This window comes from Orycteropus afer, unplaced genomic scaffold (genome assembly GCF_000298275.1).
Source record: "Orycteropus afer afer isolate SDZICR_OR568_19922 unplaced genomic scaffold, OryAfe1.0 scaffold00085, whole genome shotgun sequence".
Classification (NCBI taxonomy): domain Eukaryota; kingdom Metazoa; phylum Chordata; class Mammalia; order Tubulidentata; family Orycteropodidae; genus Orycteropus; species Orycteropus afer.
Genome location: NW_006921672.1, coordinates 9,806,306 through 9,829,110, shown reverse-complemented (window position 1 = coordinate 9,829,110; position 22,805 = coordinate 9,806,306). Strand labels below are relative to the sequence as shown.

Here is a 22,805-nt window from a genome sequence, read left to right as displayed (position 1 = left end):
TCTATTTATATACCAAAGACTGTGCTTGAATTTGATTTGCACAGTATCAAGAAATAAGTCCTTTTAGATGAGCCTCTTATCAGGATACAAAGGAAGCTTAGAAATATGTGCTGCAGATGAATTGCATTAGTGGCTGGACAGAGCCTGAGGTAAGGAAAGGCTCCCTGGACTAGCAAGAGTTCATAAATGCACCCCCTGCTGCCCTAATATGTGGCTGCTGCTTACAGAGGTGTGGGGAACTTCTGTGAGATCTATGTAAACAGAAACAATCTGCATTTACAAGAGATTATTATTTCCATTGCTAAAGATGAAGTTCAAGTACATATCTTGCTAGTGCCCAGACTCCAGTGTCATTTTTACTTGTTTTGAGATGTCATGTAAAAATCCCTCACCAGGACCTGAGGACCAAGTCCCGGATCTGAGTCTGTTCGTAATTAACTATGTGACATTATACAAATTGATTTTCTCATCTGAAAGATGGAGATCATAATTCAGGGGGCAGGGCTGTTAACAGGCTCAGAATGGACAATGCATACAGCATGCAATATGCATATAAATCCCTATATCGAGAATACTGTGCAATAAAACTAAAACATAATATGGGATGAGTAATGGTACAAAATTTATTTAGAGACTATATAGATAAGATTCCCTGCTTTTGGGAGAAAACACAAAGTGATCACAAAAAAGAATGAAGCAGTACACAAGAATATTGAGAACACTGAAAAAGAAAACATGATTCCAAAGATTACTGGTCAGTCACAGAAACCTATGGAGAAAGTTATAAGGATCTACTTTGCTAAGTTACTCAGAATATGAAGGTGAAGATTTTGACTTCAGAGTTAAATCTGATACCCTAACCTCCTATCAAGAATATACAAAATTAAGACATGAACCACAAGACACAAGGAAGGAGAGAATCAGAGTGATGTAGTCTGTACTCCATCAAGATGATTCACAAGCTTTTAAATAAGCAAATGAGTAACATAAATTTTGGTTATGTGCTGGTCATCAGCAAAGTTGAGGAAGTGAATTCATCCCAGGAATGATAAGTCAGTTGACATAAGTTTGGTCTCAGCAGATGGTGGTTCTTTGATGAGTAAATTAGCAGCAGGAAGGTTGGCAGCAGCTGGATTCGCAGCAGGATGGCTGGCAGCTGGGCTGGCAGCTGACGGCCCCGAAGCTCTCGGGAAGGCAACCAGGCAGGCAGACGGTGGTTGGGTGGTAGCAGGTTCTATGGCAGTACACGGGGCCAGAGCAAGCTGGCTGGCAGCAGTAAGTAGGGGGGCAGCAAGGCTGGCAGGGGCTGCACTCACAGCCGGTGGGCTGGCAGCAGGGTGTGCTGCAAGTGGAAGGTTGGCAACAGCTGGTTTCACAAGTTGGTTGGCAGCAGGTGGTAGAGCAGGTGGTTTGACAAGTTGGGTGGCAGCAGGGCTGGCAGCAGCTGGACTCACAGCAGGTGGGCTGGCAGCAGGTGGTCCTGCAGCAGGTGGGCTGGCAGCAGGTGGGCTGGCAGCAGGTGGGCTGACAGCAGGTGGTCCTGCAGCAGGTGGTCCTACAGCAGGTGGTCCTGCAGCAGGTGGGCTGGCAGCAAGGGGAGCAACAGGAGTGGGTCATGGTGTTAGGTTTGGAGGGTGAGCTTCTTTCTGTTCAGAGGTGAGTTTCCCAGATTCTAAGAACTCCTTCTTTTCTGGGGATTTTATACACTGGATGTCCAAAACCTGAACCAATGAGCAGAAGTTTTCCTTGTTAGTATTTATGTTGTTTTCCAAGGTCCCTGGGACATGGCCCAAGGAGGAAGTTATTCTCAAAGAATTTTGAAACTTCTGAAAATTAGTGTTTTAATCTTTCTTAATTGGCAATACTATTTTAGAACCTCTCCAAGAAATGAGAAAGGCAGCAGTCATCATCATCAGTATTTCTGATCACGTGATATCATCTGGTCATGTGATAGTTCCTGCTGGCCTGGAGAGGGCCAGAACAGCTGTCCCTCTCTTGTTTTGTTTTGGCCTTTCTTAGTTGACGAAGCATCCCTGGGGAGGAGCATGATGTTAATCCATTCTGTGATGAAGATAAACCCTTGCTGGGTCCAAACCTGTTAATCCAGAGAAGTCTGATCCAAGGTCACGACAGGTATCCCTATCTGTGGCCACCTACTCTACATGTGTAAACTGATTTAATCAGATACTTGGGTAGAGGATGGGTGCCACCATCTTTTTCATATAAAAATCAGCATGAAAGCAGGAGGATAGAGGCAGAAACAACATACTAGAATTCAGAAAGCATCAATTAACCTTCCATGCTAGGGAAAAGGCCTGGTGATGTGCTTCCAAAAATAAGCCAATAGCTTCTGCCCATTTTGTGATTGGGTTATTTGTCTTTTTGTTGTTGAGGTGTTGACATTTTCTATACATTTTAGCCCCTTGTCTGATATGTCATTGTCAAAAAATTTTTTCCTGGTCCATGAGTTTTTTACTGTTTTGGTGAAATCTTTGGATGTGCATGTTGTTGTTGTTGTTATGTGCCGTCGAGTCGGCCCCGACTCATAGCGACCCCTCCTTGGGTTTCCGAGGCAGTATCACTACGGAAGTAGGATTGCCCAACCTTCCTTCCGAGGAGTGGCTGGTGGGTTTGAACCGCCAGCCGTCTGGTTAGCAGGCAAGTGTCTTAGCCACTATGCTACCAGAGCTCCTTGGAGGTGCATAGCATCTAATATTTAGGAGATCCCAGTCATCCATTTTGTCTTCTGGTGTTTGTGTGTTTTTAGTTATGTTTGATAGTATATTTTTGCCTTGAATTAGGGCCCTGAAATTTGTTCCTATTTTTTCTTTTGTGGTCTTTAAGTTTTAGGTTTCTACGTTCAGGTCTTTGATCCAACTTATTTGTTTTTGTATGTGGTGTGAGATATGGGTTCTGTCTCATTTTCCTGCAAATGAATATCCAGTTTTCCCAGCATCATTTATTAGAGGGCCCTCCTCATTTCCATTTAATGAGTTTCAGCCCTTTGTCAAAGATCAGCTGTCTATAGGTGGATGGATTTACTTCCGGATTCTCAATTCTGTTCCATTGTGGTATGTGTCTGACATTGTACCAGTACCAGGCTGTTTTAACTACCTTGGCTGCAGAGAACATGAACAGACATTTAACTAAAGAAGACATTCTGGCAGTTAACAAACACATAAGGAAATGCTCATGATCCTTAGCCAATTGTTGTTGTTGTTGTTGTTATTTGCCGTCGATTCGGCCCCGACTCATAGCGACCCCTTCTTGGGTTTCCGAGGCAGTATCGCTACGGAAGTAGGATCGCCCAACCTTCCTTCCGAGGAGTGGCTGGTGGGTTTGAACCGCCAGCCTTCTGGTTAGCAGTCAAGTGCCTTAGGCACTATGCTACCAGAGCTCCCCCTTAGCCAATAGAGAGATGTAAATCAAAACAATAATGAGATATCATCTCACCCCAGCACTAAGAACAAAATTAAAAAAAAACAAAACAAACAAACAAACACAGAAAACGCTAAATGTTGGTGAGGGTGTGGAGAGACTGGAATTCTCGTACACTGTTGGTAGGACTGTAAAATGGTGCAACCTCTATGGAAAATGGTATGAGGCTTCTTTAAAAAGCTGGAAATAGAAATGCCATATGATCTAGCAATCCCACTACTAACTATATGTCCTAGAGAAATAAGAACCATGACACAAACACCTACACATACCTATGTTCATAGCAGCAGTATTCACAATAGCAAAAAGATGGAAACAGCCTAACTGCCCATAATTGGGAGACTGAATCAACAAACTATGGTACATACACACAATGGAATACTATGTAACATTAAGGAACAATGATGAACTGAAAAATATCTCATAACATGGATAAACTTAAAGGATATTATGCTGAGTGAAATTAGTCAGTCACCAACGGACAAATATATGAGACCACTATTGTGAAAAATCAAGAAAAGTTTTACACACACACAAAGAGGAAATACTCTTTGATGGCTACTAGGAGTGAGTGGGAGAGGGAAGATAAATCACTAACCATAGGGTAGACACATATTAACTTGGGTGAAGGGAATTAAAAAAAAGTATTATGCCAATGAAAACTTATGGACAACAGAACATTGTCCAATACTGTGCTGGGAGATAAACCCCTCAGGTTGGAAGGCACTCAAAATACGATGGGTTGACACAGCGGCTGCCAACAATGAACTTAAATATAGCAATGATTGTAAGGATGGTGCAGGACCTGGCAACATTTCCTTATGTTATACACAAGGTTGCCATGACTAGGAGCCAATCTGAGGACACTTAACAACAACCTATTTTCTAGTTGGGTGAACGACATCAGGCGAGACACACTGACCTGCACATACCTGGCTTTTATAATTGAGGAAATTACGTGAGATGACATGATATCCAAGGAGTATTTGAAACTGTAAGTTACATATTTGAACAAATTTGGGAAATTGTCAGGGGTATTTTATTTTATTTTTTTTCTGACACATACTGTCTTTCCTCTATTTGAAACTCATGGCATCTTCTTGTTTAGATGTGTACTTTTCTGTTGAGTATGTATGTAGAAGTGAAAATTCCAGGTCATACAGAGGGAGAGCATTTAGTCAATATTGTTGTTGTTAGGTGCCATTGAGTTGGTTCCGACTCACAGCAACCCTATGCACAACACAACAAAATATTTGCTGGTCCTCTGCCATCCTCACAATTGTTGCTAAGTTTTAGGCCGTTTTTGCAGGCATTGTGTCAATCCATCTCATCCAGGGCTTTCCCTTTCTGCTGACCCTCACATTACCAAGTGCTATGCCCTTCTCCAGTGACTATTCCCTCCTGATGAATGTCCAAAGTACATGAGACGAAGTCTCACCATCCTCATTTCCAAGGAGCATTCTGGCTGACCTTCATCCAACACAGATTTGTTCATTCTTCTGGCAGTCCATGGTATAGTCAATCTTCTTCATCAACATGATAAGTCAAATGCATTGATTCATTTTTGATCTTCTTTATTCATTGTCCAGCTTTTGCATGGCTATGAGATGATTGAAAATTCAATGGCTTAAATCAGGTGCATCTTAGTCCTCCAAGTGACACCTTTGCTCTTCAAGGCATTAAAGAGGTCTTTGCAGGAGATTTGCCCAAGACAGTATATTGTTTGATCTCCTGACTGCTGCTTCCATGGGCATTGATTGTGGACCAAGTAAAATGAAATCCTTGACAACTTCATTTTTTTCTCTGTTTATCGCGATGTTGCTCATTGGTCCAGTTATGAGGATTTTTGTTTTCTTTATGTTGAAGTGTAATCTGTACTGAAGGCTGTAGTCTTTCATCATCATCAGTAAGTATTTCAAGTCCTGTTTGCTTTCAGCAAGCAAAGTTGTTTCATCTGCATATCATAAATCATTAATGACTCTTTCCCAATTCTTATGCTGCATTCTTCTTAATATAGTCTAGTTTCTTGGATTATTTACTCAAAGTACAGCTTGAATAAGTATGGTGAAAGGATACAACCCTGACATACATCTTTTTTTATTTTAAAGCATGCAATATCCTTGTGTTCTATTCAAATGACTGCCTCTTGGTCTATGTACAGGTTCTACATGAACACAATTAAGTGTTTTGGAATTCCCATTCTTTGAAATGTTATCCATAATTTGTCATGAGCCACAGTCAAATGCCTTTGCATAGTCTATATAACATCTTTCTGTTATTCTCTGCATTTAGCCAAGAGCCACCTGACATCAGCAGTGATAGCTCTCCTTCCAGGTCCTTTTCTGAATCTGGCTTGAATTTTTTTCTTTTTTGACAGGTAGTCATGGCAAAGCATGCTAGTAAAACCCCACAACATTCATTTAGAGCTGCAGAATCAGAATTAACAATTATAATTAAAATGTTAGAGTCCAAATCTTTAGGTTTTGGCTTTTACCTTTAAAAAGAAAATCACAGTTCTCTCTCTGTCTTCTCTGTGAGTGAGCAGAAATTCAGGACTAATGTGTGTACTTGTCACCTTGGCTTCCCATGAAAAAGATGAATGTGATGTCAAGACTAGCATGTTATATCTTTTCTGCAAGGTTAGAGGGTAGTTGATTGAAACATCTGTTCTTCAAGGTTAGAAAAGAGGGACATCTTTATATCTCAATGTTAGTTTACAAAGATTTACTATGTTTATGTCTTTCTAAATCTTAAGCTTCCCTATTATTTTATATCTTTTTTTCTTGTGCTTTAAGTGAAAGTTTATAAACTAATTTCCCATTTGGTAGTTTGTACATAAAGTGTGTCATGACATTTTTTGCATTACCCACAATGTGTCAGCACTCTCCCCATTTCTGCCCTGAGTTCTCCATTTCCTTTCCTCCAGATTTTCTACCCTTTCCTGCCTTCTCATTTTTGCTTTGGGCAAATGCCCTTTTTATCTCCAATAAATGATTATTTTAAGGAACACATTTCTCTTGGGTGTTATTGTTTATTTTACGGGCCTGCCCATTATTTGGCTGAAAGGTGGTCTCCAGGAATAGCTTCAGTTTCAGGTCAAAAGAGTATCTTAAGGCCATATTGTCAGAGGTTCTTTTAGTCTCTGACACAACAGTAAGTCTGGTCTTTTTTGTGAATTTGATCTTTTGTTCTACATTTTTATGCTACTCTGTGACCCTCTCTTGTGCTCCCAGTCAGAGCACTCAATAGTGGTAGCTGGGTACCAGCTAGTTCTTCTGTTCCACAAGTCGTGTAGGCTGTGTTAATGTGTTCCATTAATTCTTTATACTCATTGTTCCCTGGAATCTTGGTTTTCTTCACTCTCCTTTGCCCCAGACAGGAAGAGATCAATGTTTGTATCTTACATGGCCACTCTGGCTTGAATTTCTGGTAGCTCCTGTTGGTGTACCACTGCAATCGTTTTTCAGTTATCTTCAGCAAAATTTTACTTGTGTATGATATTAATGAGGAGCTCTGGTAGCATAGTGGCTAAAGCACTTGACTGCTAACCAGACGGCTGGTGGTTCAAACCCACCAGCCACTTCTTGGAAGGAAGGTTGGGCAATCCTACTTCCGTAGTGATATTGCCTCGGAAACCCAAGGAGGGGTCGCTATGAGTCGGGGCCGACTCAACGGCACATAACAACAACAGCAACGTGATATTAATGATACTGTTCAATAATTCCACATTCTGTTGGATCACTTTGGAATTGGTATAAATATGGATTTCTTCCAGTCATTGGCCAGGTAGCACTCTTCCACATTTCTTGGCATAGATGAGTGAGCATTTTAGTGTATCTGTTTGTTGAAGCATCTCAATTGGTACTCCTTCAATTCCTGGAGACTTATTTTTCACCAATGCCTTCAGTGGAGCTTGGAGTTCTTTACTACCATCAGTTCTTGATCATATGTTCCTTCCTGAAATGGTTGAATGTAGACCAATTATTTTGGAACATTGCCTGTGTAATTCTTTGTTGGTGAATGGATGAGTAATTCAAAATTTGCCTCCAACTATGAGGGGCACTATGAGACTAAAGGAGCTCTGGTGACATAGTGGACAGGGCATTTGGCTGTTAACCAGAAGGCTGGTGGTTCAAACCCACCAGCTACTCCATGGGAGGAAGATGAGGCAATCTACTTCCATAAAGATTTACAGCTTTGGAAACCCAACGAGGGTTGCTATGAATCAGAATCAAGTTGATGGCAGTGAGTATGAAACTAAAGAAAGAAGTGGGTAGATTTAGTGTGGTGACCAAGGAGTTTATTAGGGAGAATCACATATGAGGCATGTCCCAGGTGGTAGCAGGATCAGCTCACTTCTTCGTGCTTGCTAGTGGGAGGCAGACTTTTTATGGCTATGGTGAACAAAAGTGGCTACATGCCAGAATTTAGGTTTCCAAAGCCATACCATCAGAAATTACACAAGAGTGAATTAGCAATAAGAAGTGAGCTATCAGAAAGCAAAGTGTGACCATATTTGGCCTTGCAAATCCTGTTTCCCCTTCATTCTTCCATCTTCTTTTGTTGCTTCCTGCATTGTTCAATATTTTGCCACAGAATCCTTCAATATTGCAACTTGAGGCTTGAATTTCTTCTTCATTTCTTTCAGCTTGAGAAATACCAAGCATATTATTCCCTTTGGTTTTCTAACTCTAGGTCTTTTCACATTTCATTATAATGCTTCACTTTGTCTTCTCGAGCTGCCCTGTGAAATCTTCTGTTCAGCTCTTTTACCTCATCATTGCTTCCATTTGCATTAGTTACTCTACACTCAAGAACAAGTTTCAGAGTCTCTTCTGACAGCCATTTTAGTCTCCTTTTTTCTTTCCTATCTTTTTTTGTGGATTTATTTTAATTTTCTTCAGCTTTCAGTGGAACTCACATATAAGCAACTGATGGTCTGCTCCACAGTCAGTCCCTGGTCTTGTTCTGATGGATGATATTGAGTTTTTCCATCATCTCCATGCACATAGGTAGTTGATTTGATTCATGTGTATTCCATCTTACATGTGGTAAGGTCCACATGATAATCACCATTTATGTTGTAGAAATCTTCAATTTCTTCATCTTTGGCATTAGTGGTTGGTGCATAAATTTAAAAAAGTCATATTAATTGGTTTTCCTTGTAGGCATATGGATATTATCTTATCACTGACAGCATTATACTTCAGGAAAGGTCTGGAAATATTCCTTTTGACAAGTAATGTGTCTCCATTCCTCTTCAAATTGTCATTGTCAGTATAGTAGACTATACTGAAAAACCAAACTCATTGTCATCAAGTTGGATCCGACTCATAGTGATCCCTCCTTGGGTTTCCAAGGAGGGATCACTATTAAAGTAGATCACCCAATCTTCCTTCCGAGGAGTGGCTGTTGGGTTTGAACCACCGGTGTTCTGGTTAGCAGTCAAATGCCTTAGGCACTATGCTACCAGAGCTCCAATAGTAGACTATACATGCTACTATACAGTAGTTGGAGACACAGTAAGGATGGAAGCAGGTAGCGCTATAGCAAGTAGTCTGACAGCAGGCGGGATGGCAGCAGGGCTGACAGCAGCTGGGCCCACAACAGGTCTGGCAGCAGCTGGACCTGAAGCTCTCAGGTAGGTAACTGTTGTTGTTGTTGTTGTTATGTGCCATCGAGTCGGACCGACTCATAGTGACCCCTCCTTGGGTTTCCAAGGCAGTATCACTACAGAAGTAGATTGTCCAACCTTCCTTCCAAGGTAACTAGGCAGACGCATGTTGGGTGATAGCAGGTTCTTTGTCAGCACATGGGGCCATAGCAAGCTGTCTAGCAGCAGGGTGTGCAGCAGCAACTAGGGCAGCAGTATGACTGGCAACAGCTGGAACCACAACAGCTGGGCTCACAGCAGGTGGGCTGGCAGCAGTGGTCCAGTAACAGCTGGGCTGTCAGTACGGAGAGAAGCAGGAGTGGGTCATGGTGTCAGGTGTGAAGTGTAGGCTTCTGTTCAGAGGTGAGAATCTAAGACCTCCTTCTGTTCTGGGACTTTTATACACTAGACTACTAAAGTTTGGGTCAATGAGCAGAACTTTTGCTTCTCATTGTTTATATTACTTTGCATGGCCTGGGGGAATTGCTCAAGGAGAAAGTTGTACATTACGTGTTGAGAATTTTCTGAGGGTAATTAATTTGTGTTTCTAATTTATATGAGAAATGAGAAATATAGTCATTATTCTTCAGATCAATTAAGCACCAATCCTCATTTTTAAAGCTGAGTATAATATTTGATTACCTAAAAAGTGCAGCTTAGTTTGGTGAGAAATCAGAACCATTGCTGGTGTCCATCTATTTCCCCTTGTCCTATTTCCCCTTGTCCTTTGGCAAGCCTGTCTGAAGAGAGGGTGGCGTTGGTGAGTCATGGTGATGAATTAAAACCAAGTTTAGTGAGACTTCTGAATCCACCTATAATGTAGAAGCTAGTATAAGACTTACCCTCCTGTTGTAAACAATAATGAAAGCTGGGAAAATATATAAAACAAGTGTCTGCAGGCATTGGACAGCAACCAGCTTGGGGCATTAATCTTTGAAGTAGGGAAACACACCCGATGAGGCCCACATCATCTCAGGCTTTTCCCTTTATGTATTTCCAAACTGCAATGCAGGGAAATAAGGCCCACATGGGGAGCAGAAGAGACAGAGACCAGGGTTAGATAGGTGTATGACAAACATCTCTCAGTTTGAAATGTGATTTTTGATGATCAAATTTTCTTAAATTTGGAATAGTTGAAACAGTTGAAATTATCAATTGTTTCTTTTAGAAACAACTCTATTTGTCTTGTTTGAGAGATATTTCCCTACTCCAAGGCCCAAAAACCATTCATACAAATCATCTAGTAAGAGTAGGTTTTGTTTTTGATCTTTAAGTCACTAATACTCTTGGAATTGATTTTTCATGCATGATGTGTGGTTGGAATTCAACTTGCTCTTTTCCACAAGGATACTTTTTTTCTTAGCTTTAATTATTGAACAGTCTGCTTTATTCCTAGATATGTTCCCATTTTCATCTATACTATTCTTCATTCTAGGAGCTCTGGTAGCATAGTGCTTAAGGCACTTGACTGCTAACCAGAAGGCTGGAGGTTCAAAGCCACCAGCCACTCCTAGGAAGGAAAATGGGGCAATCTACTTCTGTAGTGATACTGCCTCGGAAACCCAAGGAGGGGTCACTATGAGTTGCGTCTGACTTGACGGCACAAAATGACAACAACAACATTCTTCATTCTGTCCTCTCTTTTCCTTGAATAATGCTACCAGTGGTTTATCAATTTTGTTAGGGTTTTTTTTTTTTTAAAAAAAACAAAAACTTTTGCTATGTGAAAAAATCCTATTAAGAAGATGAAAAAACAAGCTGCGGGAGAAAATATTTGCTTTGTCTATTTGACAAAGCATTAGTATTGAGAATATTAAGAACCCTTAAATCTCAGTAGGAAAAAAGCAGAAATCCAGTTGCTCCCAATTGTTGTTGTTAGGTGCCGTCGACTCTATGCACAGCAGAATGAAACACTGCCCGGTCTTGAGCCAGCTCCATGATTCTTGCTATACTTGAGCCCATCGCTGCTGCCACCATGTCAATCCACCTCGTTGAGGGCCTTCCCCTATTTCGTCGACCCTCCACCTTACCATGCATGACATTCTTTTCCACGGAATGGCCCCTTCTGACAACATGATCAAAGTAGGTGAGATGGAGTTTGGCCATTCTCCCCTGCAAGGAGCACTCTGGCTGCACTTCCTCCAGGACAGACCTGTTAGTTCTTTCAGCAGTCCAGGGTACTTTCAGCATTCTTCGCCAACACCACAGCTCAAAAGCATCAATTCTTCGGTCTTCCTTGTTCATTGTCCACCTCTCACATGCATATGAGGCGATTGAAAATACTATGGCTTGTGTCAGGGGCACCTTTGCTCTTCAGCACTTGAAAAAGGTCCTTTGCAGGTGACTTGCCTAGTGCTACACGTCATCTAATATCCTGACTGCTGCTTCCATTGGTATAGATTGTAGAACCAAGTAATGTGAAGTCTTTGACAATTTCAATCTGTTCTTCATTTATCATAATGTTGCTTATAGGATCAGTTGTGAGGATTTTTGTTTTCTTTATAATGAGATGCAATCCATACTGCAGACTGTGTTCTTCAAGCTTCATCAGTAAGTACTTCAAGTCATCCTCATTTTCAGCAAGCAAAGTTGTGTTGTCAGCATATTGTAGGTTGTTAATGATTCTTCCTCCAATCATAATGGCACATTATTCTTCATATAGTCCATCTTCTCGGATTATTTGCTCAGCATACAGATTGAATAAGTATGGTGAAAGGATACAACCCTAACACACTCCCTTTTTGATTTTAAACCATGTAGTGTTCCCTTCTTCTGTTTGAATGAGAGCCTCTTGGTCTATGTACAGGTTCCTCATGAGAACAAATAAGTGTTCTGAAATTCCCATTCTTCTCAATGTTATTGATAATTTGTTATGATCTACACAATCAAATGTTTTGGCATAGTCAATAAGACACAAGTAAACACCTTTCTGGTATTCTTTGCCTTGAGCCAAGATCCATCTGACATCAGCAATGATATCTCTTGTTCCATGTCCTCTTCTGAATCCAGCTTGCATTTCTGGAAGTTCTCTGTCAATATACTGCTGCAACCATTTTTGAATTATCTTCAGTAAGATTTTACTTGCATGTGATATTAATGATATTGTTCAATAATTTCCACATTCTGTGGGATCACCTTTCTTTGGAATGGGTACAAATATGGATCTCTTCCAGTCAGTTGGCCAGTCAGTTGGTTCTAAATTTCTTGGCATAACCAAGTGAGTGCCTCCAGTGAGGCATCCGTTTGTTGAAACATCTCAATTGGTATTCTGTCAATTCCTGGAGTCTTGTTCTTCACCAATTCTTTCAGAGCAGTTTCTACTTCTTCCTTCAGTACCATTGGTTCTTGAACATATGCCACCTCCTGAAATAGATGAACATCCACCAGTTCTTTTTAGTACAATGACTCTGTGTATTTCTTCCATCTTCTTTTGATGCTTCCTGTATCATTCAATATTTTGCCCATAGAATCTTTCAATATTGAAACTCAAGGCTTAAAGTTTTCCTCAGTTCTTTTAGCTTGAGAAATGCTGAGCGTGTTCATCCCTTTTGGTTTTCTAACTCCAAGTCTCTGCACATTTCTTTATAGTAATTGGCTTTGTCTGCTCGAGCTGCTCTCTGAAATCTTCGTTCAGCTCTTTTATCTTGTCATGTCTTCCATTTGCTTTAGCTACTCTTGGCTCAAGGGCAAGTTTCAGAGTCTCTTCTGACATCTATTTTGGTCTTTTTTAATGATGTCTTGCTTTCTTCATGGATGATACTCTTGATGACATCCCACAATTCTTCTGGTTTTCGGTCATTGGTGTTCAATGCATCGAATCTATTCTTTAGATGGTCTCTAAATTCAGGAGGTATATATTCCAGGTCATATTTTGGCTCTTGTGGACTTGTTTTAATGTCTTCGACTTCAAGTTGAACTTGCATATGAGCAGTTGATGGTCTGTTCCACAATCAGCTCCTGGCCTTGTTTTGGCTGAAGATATTGAGCTTTTCCATCACCTCTTGCCACAGATGTAGTCAATATTATTCCTGTGTATCCCATCTGGAGAAGTCCATGTGTATAGCTGCCATTTGTGTTGTTGAAAAAAGGTATTTGCAATGGTCTTGCAAAATTCTATCATGCAATCTCCAGTGTTATTTCTGTCACCAAGGCCAAATTTTCCAACTACCAGAGCATGGGCAAAATATACTTCACTGAAGAAAATACACTGATGTCAAATAAGCACATTAAAAGATGTTCAACATCATTAGCCAATTAAAAACAAAACAAAACAAAAACGCCACTGCCATTAAGTCAACTCTGACTCATAGTGACCCTATAGGACAGGGTAGAAGAGCCCCATTGGGTTCCCAAAGCTTTACATCTTTATGGAAACAGATTGCCACATTGTTCTCTTGCAGAGTGGCTTGTGGGTTTGAACCACTGACCTTTTGGTTAGTAGTACAGTGCTTTAACTACTGTGCCACTAGGGCTCCTTTTTTATTACCCAATAGAGAAATGTAAATTAAAACCACAAAGCAATAACATGACACACCTATCAGATGTCTAAAATAAAAAAAATATAGACAACATCAAATGCTAGTGAGGATGTAAAGAAACCATGTTGTTGTTGTTGTTGTTGTTATGTGCCGTAGAGTCAGACCCGACTCACAGTGACCCCTCCTTGGGTTTCTGAGGCAGTATCACTACAGAAGTAGGATTGCCCAACCTTCCTTCCGAGAAAGAAACCATATCACTTCTATAATTGATGCTTATGGGAATGTAAAATAGTACAGCCAGTCTGGAAAAGTTTGACAATTTCTTAAAAAAAAAAAAAAATGTTTAGCTTAAAAAGCTAAACATGCAAGTGTCATAAGATCCAACCATTGTATTCCTGGGTATATATCCCAGAGAAATAAAGACTTCTGTTCACACAAAAAAACCATACATGAATGTTCATGGTAGCTTTGTTTGTAATAGGCAAAAACTTGGAATAACCTAGATGTCTTTCAATGAGTGAGTGCTCAAATAAACTGTGGTGCATCCATACCATGGGATATTACTCAGCAATAAAGGGAAATGAACTATCGGTACACATAGCAACCTGAATGAATCTCCAGAGAATTATACTAAGTAAAAGAAGCCAATCCCAAAAGGTTAAATACTGTATGATTCCATTTATATAGCATGATATGCCTTACCATATATTTTATATGATAATATTACAGAAATGGAGAAAATCTTAGTGGTTGCAAGGGGTTAAGGAAAGAATAGAGGTAGCTTATAAAAGGGCTATAAAAGGGCAACACGAAAGATCCTTGTGGTGATGGAAATGTTCTGTATCTTGTTTGTATCGATGTCAATATCCTCGTGATATTGTGTTACAGCTTTTCAAGATGTGATCATTGGGGGAAAGTTAAAGGATACCTGGGATATCTGTATTATTTCTTACAACTGCATATGAATCTACAAGTATCTCAAAAAAAAAGTTTCATTAAAAATCCAATTAAAGAAGGAAAATGTTTTAAAAGATATTGTATCTTTAAAAAAGTAGAATAATAATAGGATTTTGAGATTAGTGAACTATCTGATCACCACAGCCATGGTGATCAGCAATCAACTGTAGATGAACAGCTTCTTAAAGAAAAAACCCTACTTCCAGATGAATCTGGATTCACAGTATGTGGGCTGCATTCAAAGAAATCCTCGAAGTTTACCTCTTAAATCTTAATATTAACTAGATAGATGCTGTAGGAAGCTGTTGGGCTGGTTACATCTTGTCATCAGTTTCAAAGGATTTCAACATCCTACCCTGAGCTATTTGAGAAGGTATTAAATCATCATACAAATACTGTGGCCATCTCCAGCGCTGGATTATGCAATAAGCAAGGTAAGCACAGGCTTACTTGTGCTTACTTACTAATCTGTAGTGAATAATTTCCCATTTTTTTCACATCAAAGATTCTGCATCTAGGTATGGCTGGCATCTGTGTCTCTCCCAACCCCACGGCATCTTTCCTACAGAATCAAAGACTCTTCAAATTTATGGTCCTACAGGGACAGAGCACCCAGTAAACAAGGTTAGCACATGTTTACTTACTAATCTGTAGTGAATCATCACACATGTTTTTCACCACATCAGCCTCGCTTATTGAGTAGTCTGCTTCTGGACGTTGCTCTAAACAATTCCCATAATACCAACATTATTGTTCTTCCAAATGTCTGTGATTTCATAATTTACAGAAAAAATTTTCTACATTGATTCCATCAGTAGGAATTGTTACACATTTCTCTTGGATTCTTTGTCTACTTTTTTTCTACATTTTACACATAAGTAAACTTAGAACGTAGCAAGCTTCTCAGTTCTCCTGGCAATCAATTGGACATTGATATGACTTTCAATACTGGCATTTCTAAAGCCTCCTTCTTACTCGAGGTGGTGTAAAGAGTTAACTGAAAGGTTGGAGGTTTTAGTCCACCCAGAGATTTCTTGGTGATCTACTTCTGAAAAAAATCAGCCAACAAAAACTCTATGGAGTGCAGTTCTGCTCTGATGCACGTAGGGTCTCAGTGAATCAGAACTGACTCGACTGCAACTAGCTTCTCCCACTCCTTAAATTATCAGTGTCATCAGAGTTTAGGTTTAGAGATTGACCTTCCTTCTCTCTCTTTTTTTTTTTTTTTCTCAGCATTTATTACTGTTTATTACATAGTTTATAATATTACTTTTTTTTCCTTCCTTCTCTTTTTAAACACATACTTGAGTAAAATCGTTCTGACTCATGTGCCCTTTGGGGGAATTTGAGTAGACATTTTCTAGAAGGAAAAGATGTGAGCTTTGTTATTTAGCTTGGATAGAGGCAAAGAAGAAGAAGGGTTTCCTGAAAGTGTATTTCCTTATATTTATTATGTTGTTGTTATGTGCTGTTGAGTCAGATCCGACTCATAACGACCCCTCATTGGGTTTCTGAGGCGGTATCACTACGGAAGTAGATTGCCCCATCTTCCTTCTGAGGAGTGGTTGGTGGGTTTGAACCACCAGCCTTCTGGTTAGCAGTCAAATGCCTTAGCCACTATGCTACCAGAGCTCCCTATATTTATTATACTCATATAATAAATATATATCATATTTCCTTATATTTTTCATAATGATATTATATTTACTAGAGGACTGAAGTGCGGAATTGCCTTATGCCCAACTGGAGTCATAGGAAGAGGAAACTGCCGCATGGCATACACCCACCATCACAACTCATGAAGGGAATCCTGGGGAAGACATGTGCGACAAGCCAATGGTGTCATGTTGTTATCTAATGGAAACAAAGAGCCAGTGCTAGTTTCTGAAGACAGACCTGCCTGGTTCAATTTTATGTTTTTCTTTGGAAGAAAGAGAAAGTAGACAAAATCCTGAGCCATCTAAAACATAATTATATCTATGACCTGAAACTTAAGAAATGATCTATAAATGTTATGGCAAAAAGGAACATAATAAAAGCATACAATTCCATTGTATATACTCATGAGGCAAAGATATAAATGAAACTGTGTAAGAAGTTGGGGAACACTGGAGGGGCTGCTTCAAAGCTTGCAGATTTACTCTAAGTAGATTGAAGATCTTTTAGAAAAAGAACATGGGACTCTTAATGGAGGTAGGGGGTGGTAAATGTTGGCAGTGCCTGGCCAGCCACTGCATGAGAAGAGGGGAGAGAGAGCCAGCCGGGGCACTTTGAGTCTTCCAGATTCATTGGCAAAGTTTATTTCAAAACTTATGCATAATAGGCCATTTAATATTCTTCTTCAAATACTCTCTTCTAAATTTTTGCTCAGAAAATAACCTCTGGTTATGATTTAACTTTTCATGCAGGTATGTGCATAGAAAGAAAGTGTGCTAGTCAAAAAGCCCCATGCAAACTCCAATCCTCTTTAAGTTATTTTGCATGTAAATTTGTAAATAGGTATATGGATTTTATGGGTTTGGTTAAAGTGAGTCTGAGAGAGGTAGGTTCACTTTTGGAATATAAATAAGACCAAGTTTTTGCGTGTGCAAGTATGGGTTAAGTTTTTTTTTTTTTTGCACGTGGACTACACTTTCTCTGTATATTATCAATTATCAAATTTTCAATCTTTGAAAGCCCCAGAAATATGGCCTGAGCTTGTGTGCTTTTGATTCTTAATCCCAGTTTCTGCTGAGATGTATAAAATGACACCAGAATGCCAATTCCATGACATTATAAGAGCATGTTCCTTTACATGAGGGTCAGGTCAGCAACATCAATGATGGTCATTTTTTGTTGGTGGTGGTGGTGAAGGTGGTGGCAGATTGCACTGGTGGCTAATCAGGACCCAGGAAATGTAAGGGTTCCCTTTATTCATTAGAACTTTTCAAGATGGTATCTATGGATCATAGATATGGGAAGAGTACACCTACTCTTCACTGATTGACTATCTTGTTTTCTAATATTTCACATTTACCACAACAGTAAAAAATCTACTATGTGATTATTTTGCACACGAATGACATATATCTGGTGGTAACAAGCACTGAGGTGGTTGGTGAGAGTAATGCTGGCTATGATGATTAAGGGTATGTGTTAACTTGACTGGGCCATGATTCTCAGTGGTTTGGCAGTTAAGTGGTGGTGTCATTTAGCACTTATGTAATGATGTGGTCATCCTCCATTTTGTGATGTGATATGGCCAGCCTCCATTTTTGCATAACATCGATTTTCACATAACAACCTGATCTTTGAAACCTAACCATGTCGATAAGTGTATTCGAGAAGATCTTTGTAAACAGAAAATGATTCTGCACATGAAAGGGATAATTACTTCCATTGTTAGAGAAGCAACTCAAAATGTACACCTTTTCTGTGCTCAGTCCCCAAAATAATTTCTACTCATAGAAAGATGTAAAGAAAAGTGCTCTTGACCTGGAATCCAAGGATCTGGACATTAGACCTGCTGTCAATTATTACTTCTATGGCAAATCAGTCTCACATCACTAAAATGGGAATGATAATCTTTGCTCCACCCAATTTGTATAATCATTATGATGCTTGAATAATAATAGATATAAAATGCAATTCAAAAAGAAGGCCTCATAAAAGAAGTTCCACAAACAAAGAAATATACCATGGAATGCAGATTAACACAGGTTTTATTAGGAAAGATCAGCTAGGAAGACAATACAATGTGATCATGAAAGGGTGAAAACAAGACAAAAATATAATGCACGTGTTGAAAAAAGATGATAAATACTGATCATTGTAGAGAGCTAAATATATAGTCATAAGAATTTTTTCTTAAAGTATCAGAGGGGCTAAAGATGATGATTACTTTCCTGAGGCTGTAACCCTGAATCTATGTCAAGTTCAGATGGACTTGACCAGCATCTAGTACAATGATCAAGAGGAAATGAAGAATAGTACCAAAGTGAAGTAGGCTGCATGCTCTCAGTAGATTCACAAGCATAGAAATAAGATGGCAATATTCTGTGTCAGTTTGTTGTTTCTCTGAAAAACTTGGAGAGAAATTTATTTACTACATGAACAGGTTCTTTGCAGAATGGTTGAGGGAATATGGTCTTTGGTGGGTGGTAGGTCTGTGACAAGTGGGTCTGTAGGTAGCAAGTAGATCAGCAGCAGGAAGGTTGGCAGCAGCTGGATTCACAGCAGGTGGGCTGGCAGCAGGGTGTGCTGCAAGTGGAAGGCTGGCAACAGCTGGTCTCACAAATTGGTTGGCAGCAGGTGGTGCAGCAGGTGGTCCTGCAGCACATGGGCTGACAGCAGGTGGGCTGGCAGCAGGTGGTCCTGCAGCAGGTAGGCTGGCAGCAGGTGGTCCTGCAGCAGGTAGGCTGGCAGCAGGTGGTCCTGCAGCAGGTGGGCTGGCAGCAGGTGGACTGACAGCAGGTGGGCTGGCAGCAGGTAGTCCTGCAGCAGGTGGGCTGGCAGCAGGTGGTTCTGCAGCAGGTGGGTTGGCAGCAGGTGGGCTGGCAGCAGGTGGTCCTGCAGCAGGTGGGCTGGCAGCAGGTGGTCCTACAGCAGGTAGGCTGGCAGCAGGTGGTCCTACAGCAGGTGGTTCTGCAGCAGGTGGGCTGACAGCAGGTGGTCCTACAGCAGGTGGTCCTGCAGCAGGTGGGCTGGCAGCAGGTGGGCTGACAGCAAGGAGTGCAGCAGGAGTGGGTCATGGTGTCAAGTGTGAAGGGCAGGTTTCTGTTCCAGTTCTGAGAACTCTTCTGCCCTGGGGCTTTTATGCACTGGACCCCCAAGTTGGTACCAATGAGCAGAACTTTTCCTTGTTGTTGTTTATTATGTTGTATTTCATGACCCACAGGAAATAGCCCAAGAAGGAAGTGTTCCCTAAGCATTACAAATCTTCTTAATATAAATGATTGAATTATTCTTCTAATTGATAAATAACCCATAAAAACTTATTTCCAGAAATGGGAGGGGCAGTGACCATCTATACTTTGAATCATCATTTTTTAAAGAGCGTTCATCATTTGATCACCTGACAGTTCAAACTAGTTTGGGGAAGAAGGCAACCAATGGATGCACCTCTGGAGACAGTATACTGTTGATGAAACTGTGGTGATGAGGTTGACCATACTTTAACACAATTTGAATTAAAACCATAGTTTAACAAGGTTTAGACTCTGAGTGGTACAAATGGTTAATATTCTCAGCTGCTAACTAAAAGGTTGGAGCTTCAAGTCCACCCTGAGGGACCTGGGGAGAAAGTTCTGGGGATTTACTTCTGAGAAATCAGCCACTCAGGCTTCGGAGCACAATTCTACACTGACACATGTGGGGTCACCATGAGTCAGAACAGGCTTCATGACAAAGGGTTAGATTGGGTTTGTTTAACAAGGTTTTGATTGGTGCCACACAAAATCCTGATTCAAGGACAGTTCTGTTAGTATTCCCATTAAAACCCCCAGCAATTAGGTTTAGTGAGGTTCAATGACTTGCTCAAGATCACAGACCAAGGTGTTGGTGGTGCTGTATTGAATCAAGTCTGATTCCTAAACTCACCCCTGAATCCCATAAAACTGGAGGTTATGTTATTACTGAGCACTGTAGATCATGAGACTAATAAAGATAGACATGACTTGAAATTGAGCTGTGAAAAATGTAAAGTCAATCAATAAGAAAGGGACAAATGAAAAACCTGAAACTTGAAGAGTAGCTTGGCCAGTTCTTGGGCTGGTGGACTGGCCTCTTCTAGCCCCCCATTTGCACACATGCAAATAATATCAGCTCTGAAAGTTTAGTTCAAATGCCGCCTCCTTCATAGCGTTTTCCCTGATCCCTCTACCTGACTGTGACCACTCTTACCTATTGTAGTAGTTTAGGTTGTGTGTCAAATTGGCTGGGCAGTGGTATTGAGTGTCAGGGCAGCTAGAAGGCGTTACTCCACATGATGAGACTGTAATCACCTCCATGGTGGAACCTCTGTGAGGCATTAATCAGTGGAAAGGGAGCTGCCTTTGGGGTGTGACCTGCTTCCAGTAGATAAGGAGAAGTTTTGAGGACAGTCTCTAGCTTTTTGGCACACCTGGATCCTGCGTTTGGCCAAGTCTTCATCTCAGTGGCCTGCTGTGTTCCCTGCCAATCTTGGGATTGTTCCTGGACTTGAACTAGTGGCCTACTGGGTTGCTTGCTGATCTTGGGACTGTGCCATTTTACCTGCTGACCTCTCCGGTTCATCAGCCTCAGGAGTCAGCAGCTGCCTGAGTTAGGAAACACCTCTAGCTCCAATGGGCCTGGAATAAGAGGCAGAGCTGAAGCCCAAGGTCGAGGGACCTTCACCCAGCCCCTAGAGCTGGCACTCACCCAGTTCCTAGAGCTGGCATTCAGAATTTGGACTTCTAGCCTCCTAAACTGTAAGAGAATACATTCTTGTTTGTTAAGCCATCGACTTGTAGGATGTCTGTTATAGCAGCACTAGAGAACTAGATATCTATTAATCCTCTACCTTTTATTTCAATTTTTCTTATGGTCCATTGCATTTCAACTTTGGAATAAATTTATTTATGTGTCATTCTATGTCTTCTAGACAGTAGATTCCTGTTACATGTCAAATTATGTAAGTGCTTTACCTCTATTATTATTTCTAATTTTCTCAATTATTCTTTAAGGTTGTCATTATTTTCATTTTATAAATGGGAAAACAAAGTACAGAGCAATAAAAAACATGTCTAATGCCATGGGTGGTGAAATTGGGTTAAGTACAGGTCTTTCTGATTACAGCATCCTTGTTCCTTCTATTTCCCCAAAACACAATGTATTTGGTTAATACTAATTAAATATCTGTTTAATAAATGAGTTCTTTACTCCAGACACAATCTGGCCTGAAATGACAATAATTGACTCTTATTCATATAAACCAAAACCCAACTCACTGCCATTGAGTCAGATCCGACTCATAGTGACCCCTCCTTAGTTTTCTGAGGTGGTATCACTATAAAAGTAGATTGCCCAACCTTCCTTCTGAGGAGTGGGTGGTGGGTTTGAGCCACCAGCCCTCTGGTTGGCAGTCATATGCCTTAGGCACTATGCCATCAGAGGTCTTTGAAAAGAATTCTTCATTTCATGGACAGATGGAGTAATGACACACAAGAAAGAGTGACTACATTAAGGAATGATGACAGGTCATCACAAGATAAACCTGTAGTAAAGGCGTGGGCACACACCAAAGTGTCTTGCCTAAAATAACATGAAACACAGGAGAGGATTTCAGGAAAAAAAAATGACAACTTGGATAATGCCATCCAGAAGGAAATTATTTCTTCCATCAAAATGCAGGGCACTCAATATAATTGCCTAAATTTGACACATGCTTTTCAAATCTGATAAACAACAGCTAGGAAAGAATGTACAATTCAACCAAATATTCAAATATTCTTTTATCTGTAGCTGCCTATGAAGTGACAATTTCAGCCTTATGAAAACTGTGCTCTGATGGGAGTTATTTTCTGTCAATGCAAAGGAGAGGTAATGGGCAGAATATGACTTGTCACAGAAGAGAAGAGTAGCTAAAGAATGAGAAATAATCAAGGACCAGGGATATCACCAATACCTCTTTCCCACACACCCCAACTGTTGTGCAAGGGCACAACTAATCTGATTTTTCAGATAGAAAATGTAGATAGAAACATATTAAGGATGTAATATATGTCCTTCATATATTTGTAATATTATACAAGAAAAAAAATTGTAATTATTTGAAATTGAAGATAAGCACTGTCAAAGAAGGAGCATATGGTAACAGCAGTCCCTCAGCAGGGTATACAAGTGGACTTGGGGCACGGAGACTTTCCTTTTTTTTTTTTTTCTTTGTTTCCTATGCTTTTCATTTTTTAATTTTATTGTGATTTGGGTGAAAGTTTACAGAGCAAATTCATTTTCCATCCAGCAGTTCACATACACTTTGTCTCATGACATTGACTGTAATCTCCCACAATGCAACAGTGCTGCTCCCACTTCCTCCCCATAGCCACCTCTTCCCTATGTTCTTCCGACCCATGCATTCCTGTCCCCCGAGCTGTCTCCCTGTGCATACACAGCCATTCTAGTCTCCCATGATTGATCTCTCCAAGGAGTGTATCTACCTAATGCAAATGTTCAGCTCATATGCCTGTCTTTTGCTTGGCTGGAAGCCATGGGAGTGGGTTCAATTCCAGATCTGAAGGGCAGGTAGGGGCTATAGTCTCAGGGGTTCCACCAGGCTCTAT

The 22,805-nt window shown here is 40.5% G+C and overlaps 2 protein-coding genes across 2 annotated transcripts; both read right to left on the bottom strand.

Annotated features, from left to right (window-relative positions):
* Nucleotides 1–1,104: 1,104 nt before the first annotated feature.
* On the bottom strand, nucleotides 1,105–1,617 carry LOC103198101 (keratin-associated protein 9-7-like). Its single transcript, XM_042781083.1, has one exon. The coding sequence runs from the start codon at nucleotides 1,615–1,617 to the stop codon at nucleotides 1,105–1,107; it is 513 nt and encodes a 170-aa protein (XP_042637017.1).
* Nucleotides 1,618–18,704: 17,087 nt separating this feature from the next.
* Nucleotides 18,705–19,256, bottom strand: LOC122150072 (keratin-associated protein 9-1-like). Its single transcript, XM_042781082.1, has one exon. It carries the CDS (start codon nucleotides 19,254–19,256, stop codon nucleotides 18,705–18,707), a length of 552 nt encoding a protein of 183 aa, XP_042637016.1.
* Nucleotides 19,257–22,805: the final 3,549 nt, after the last annotated feature.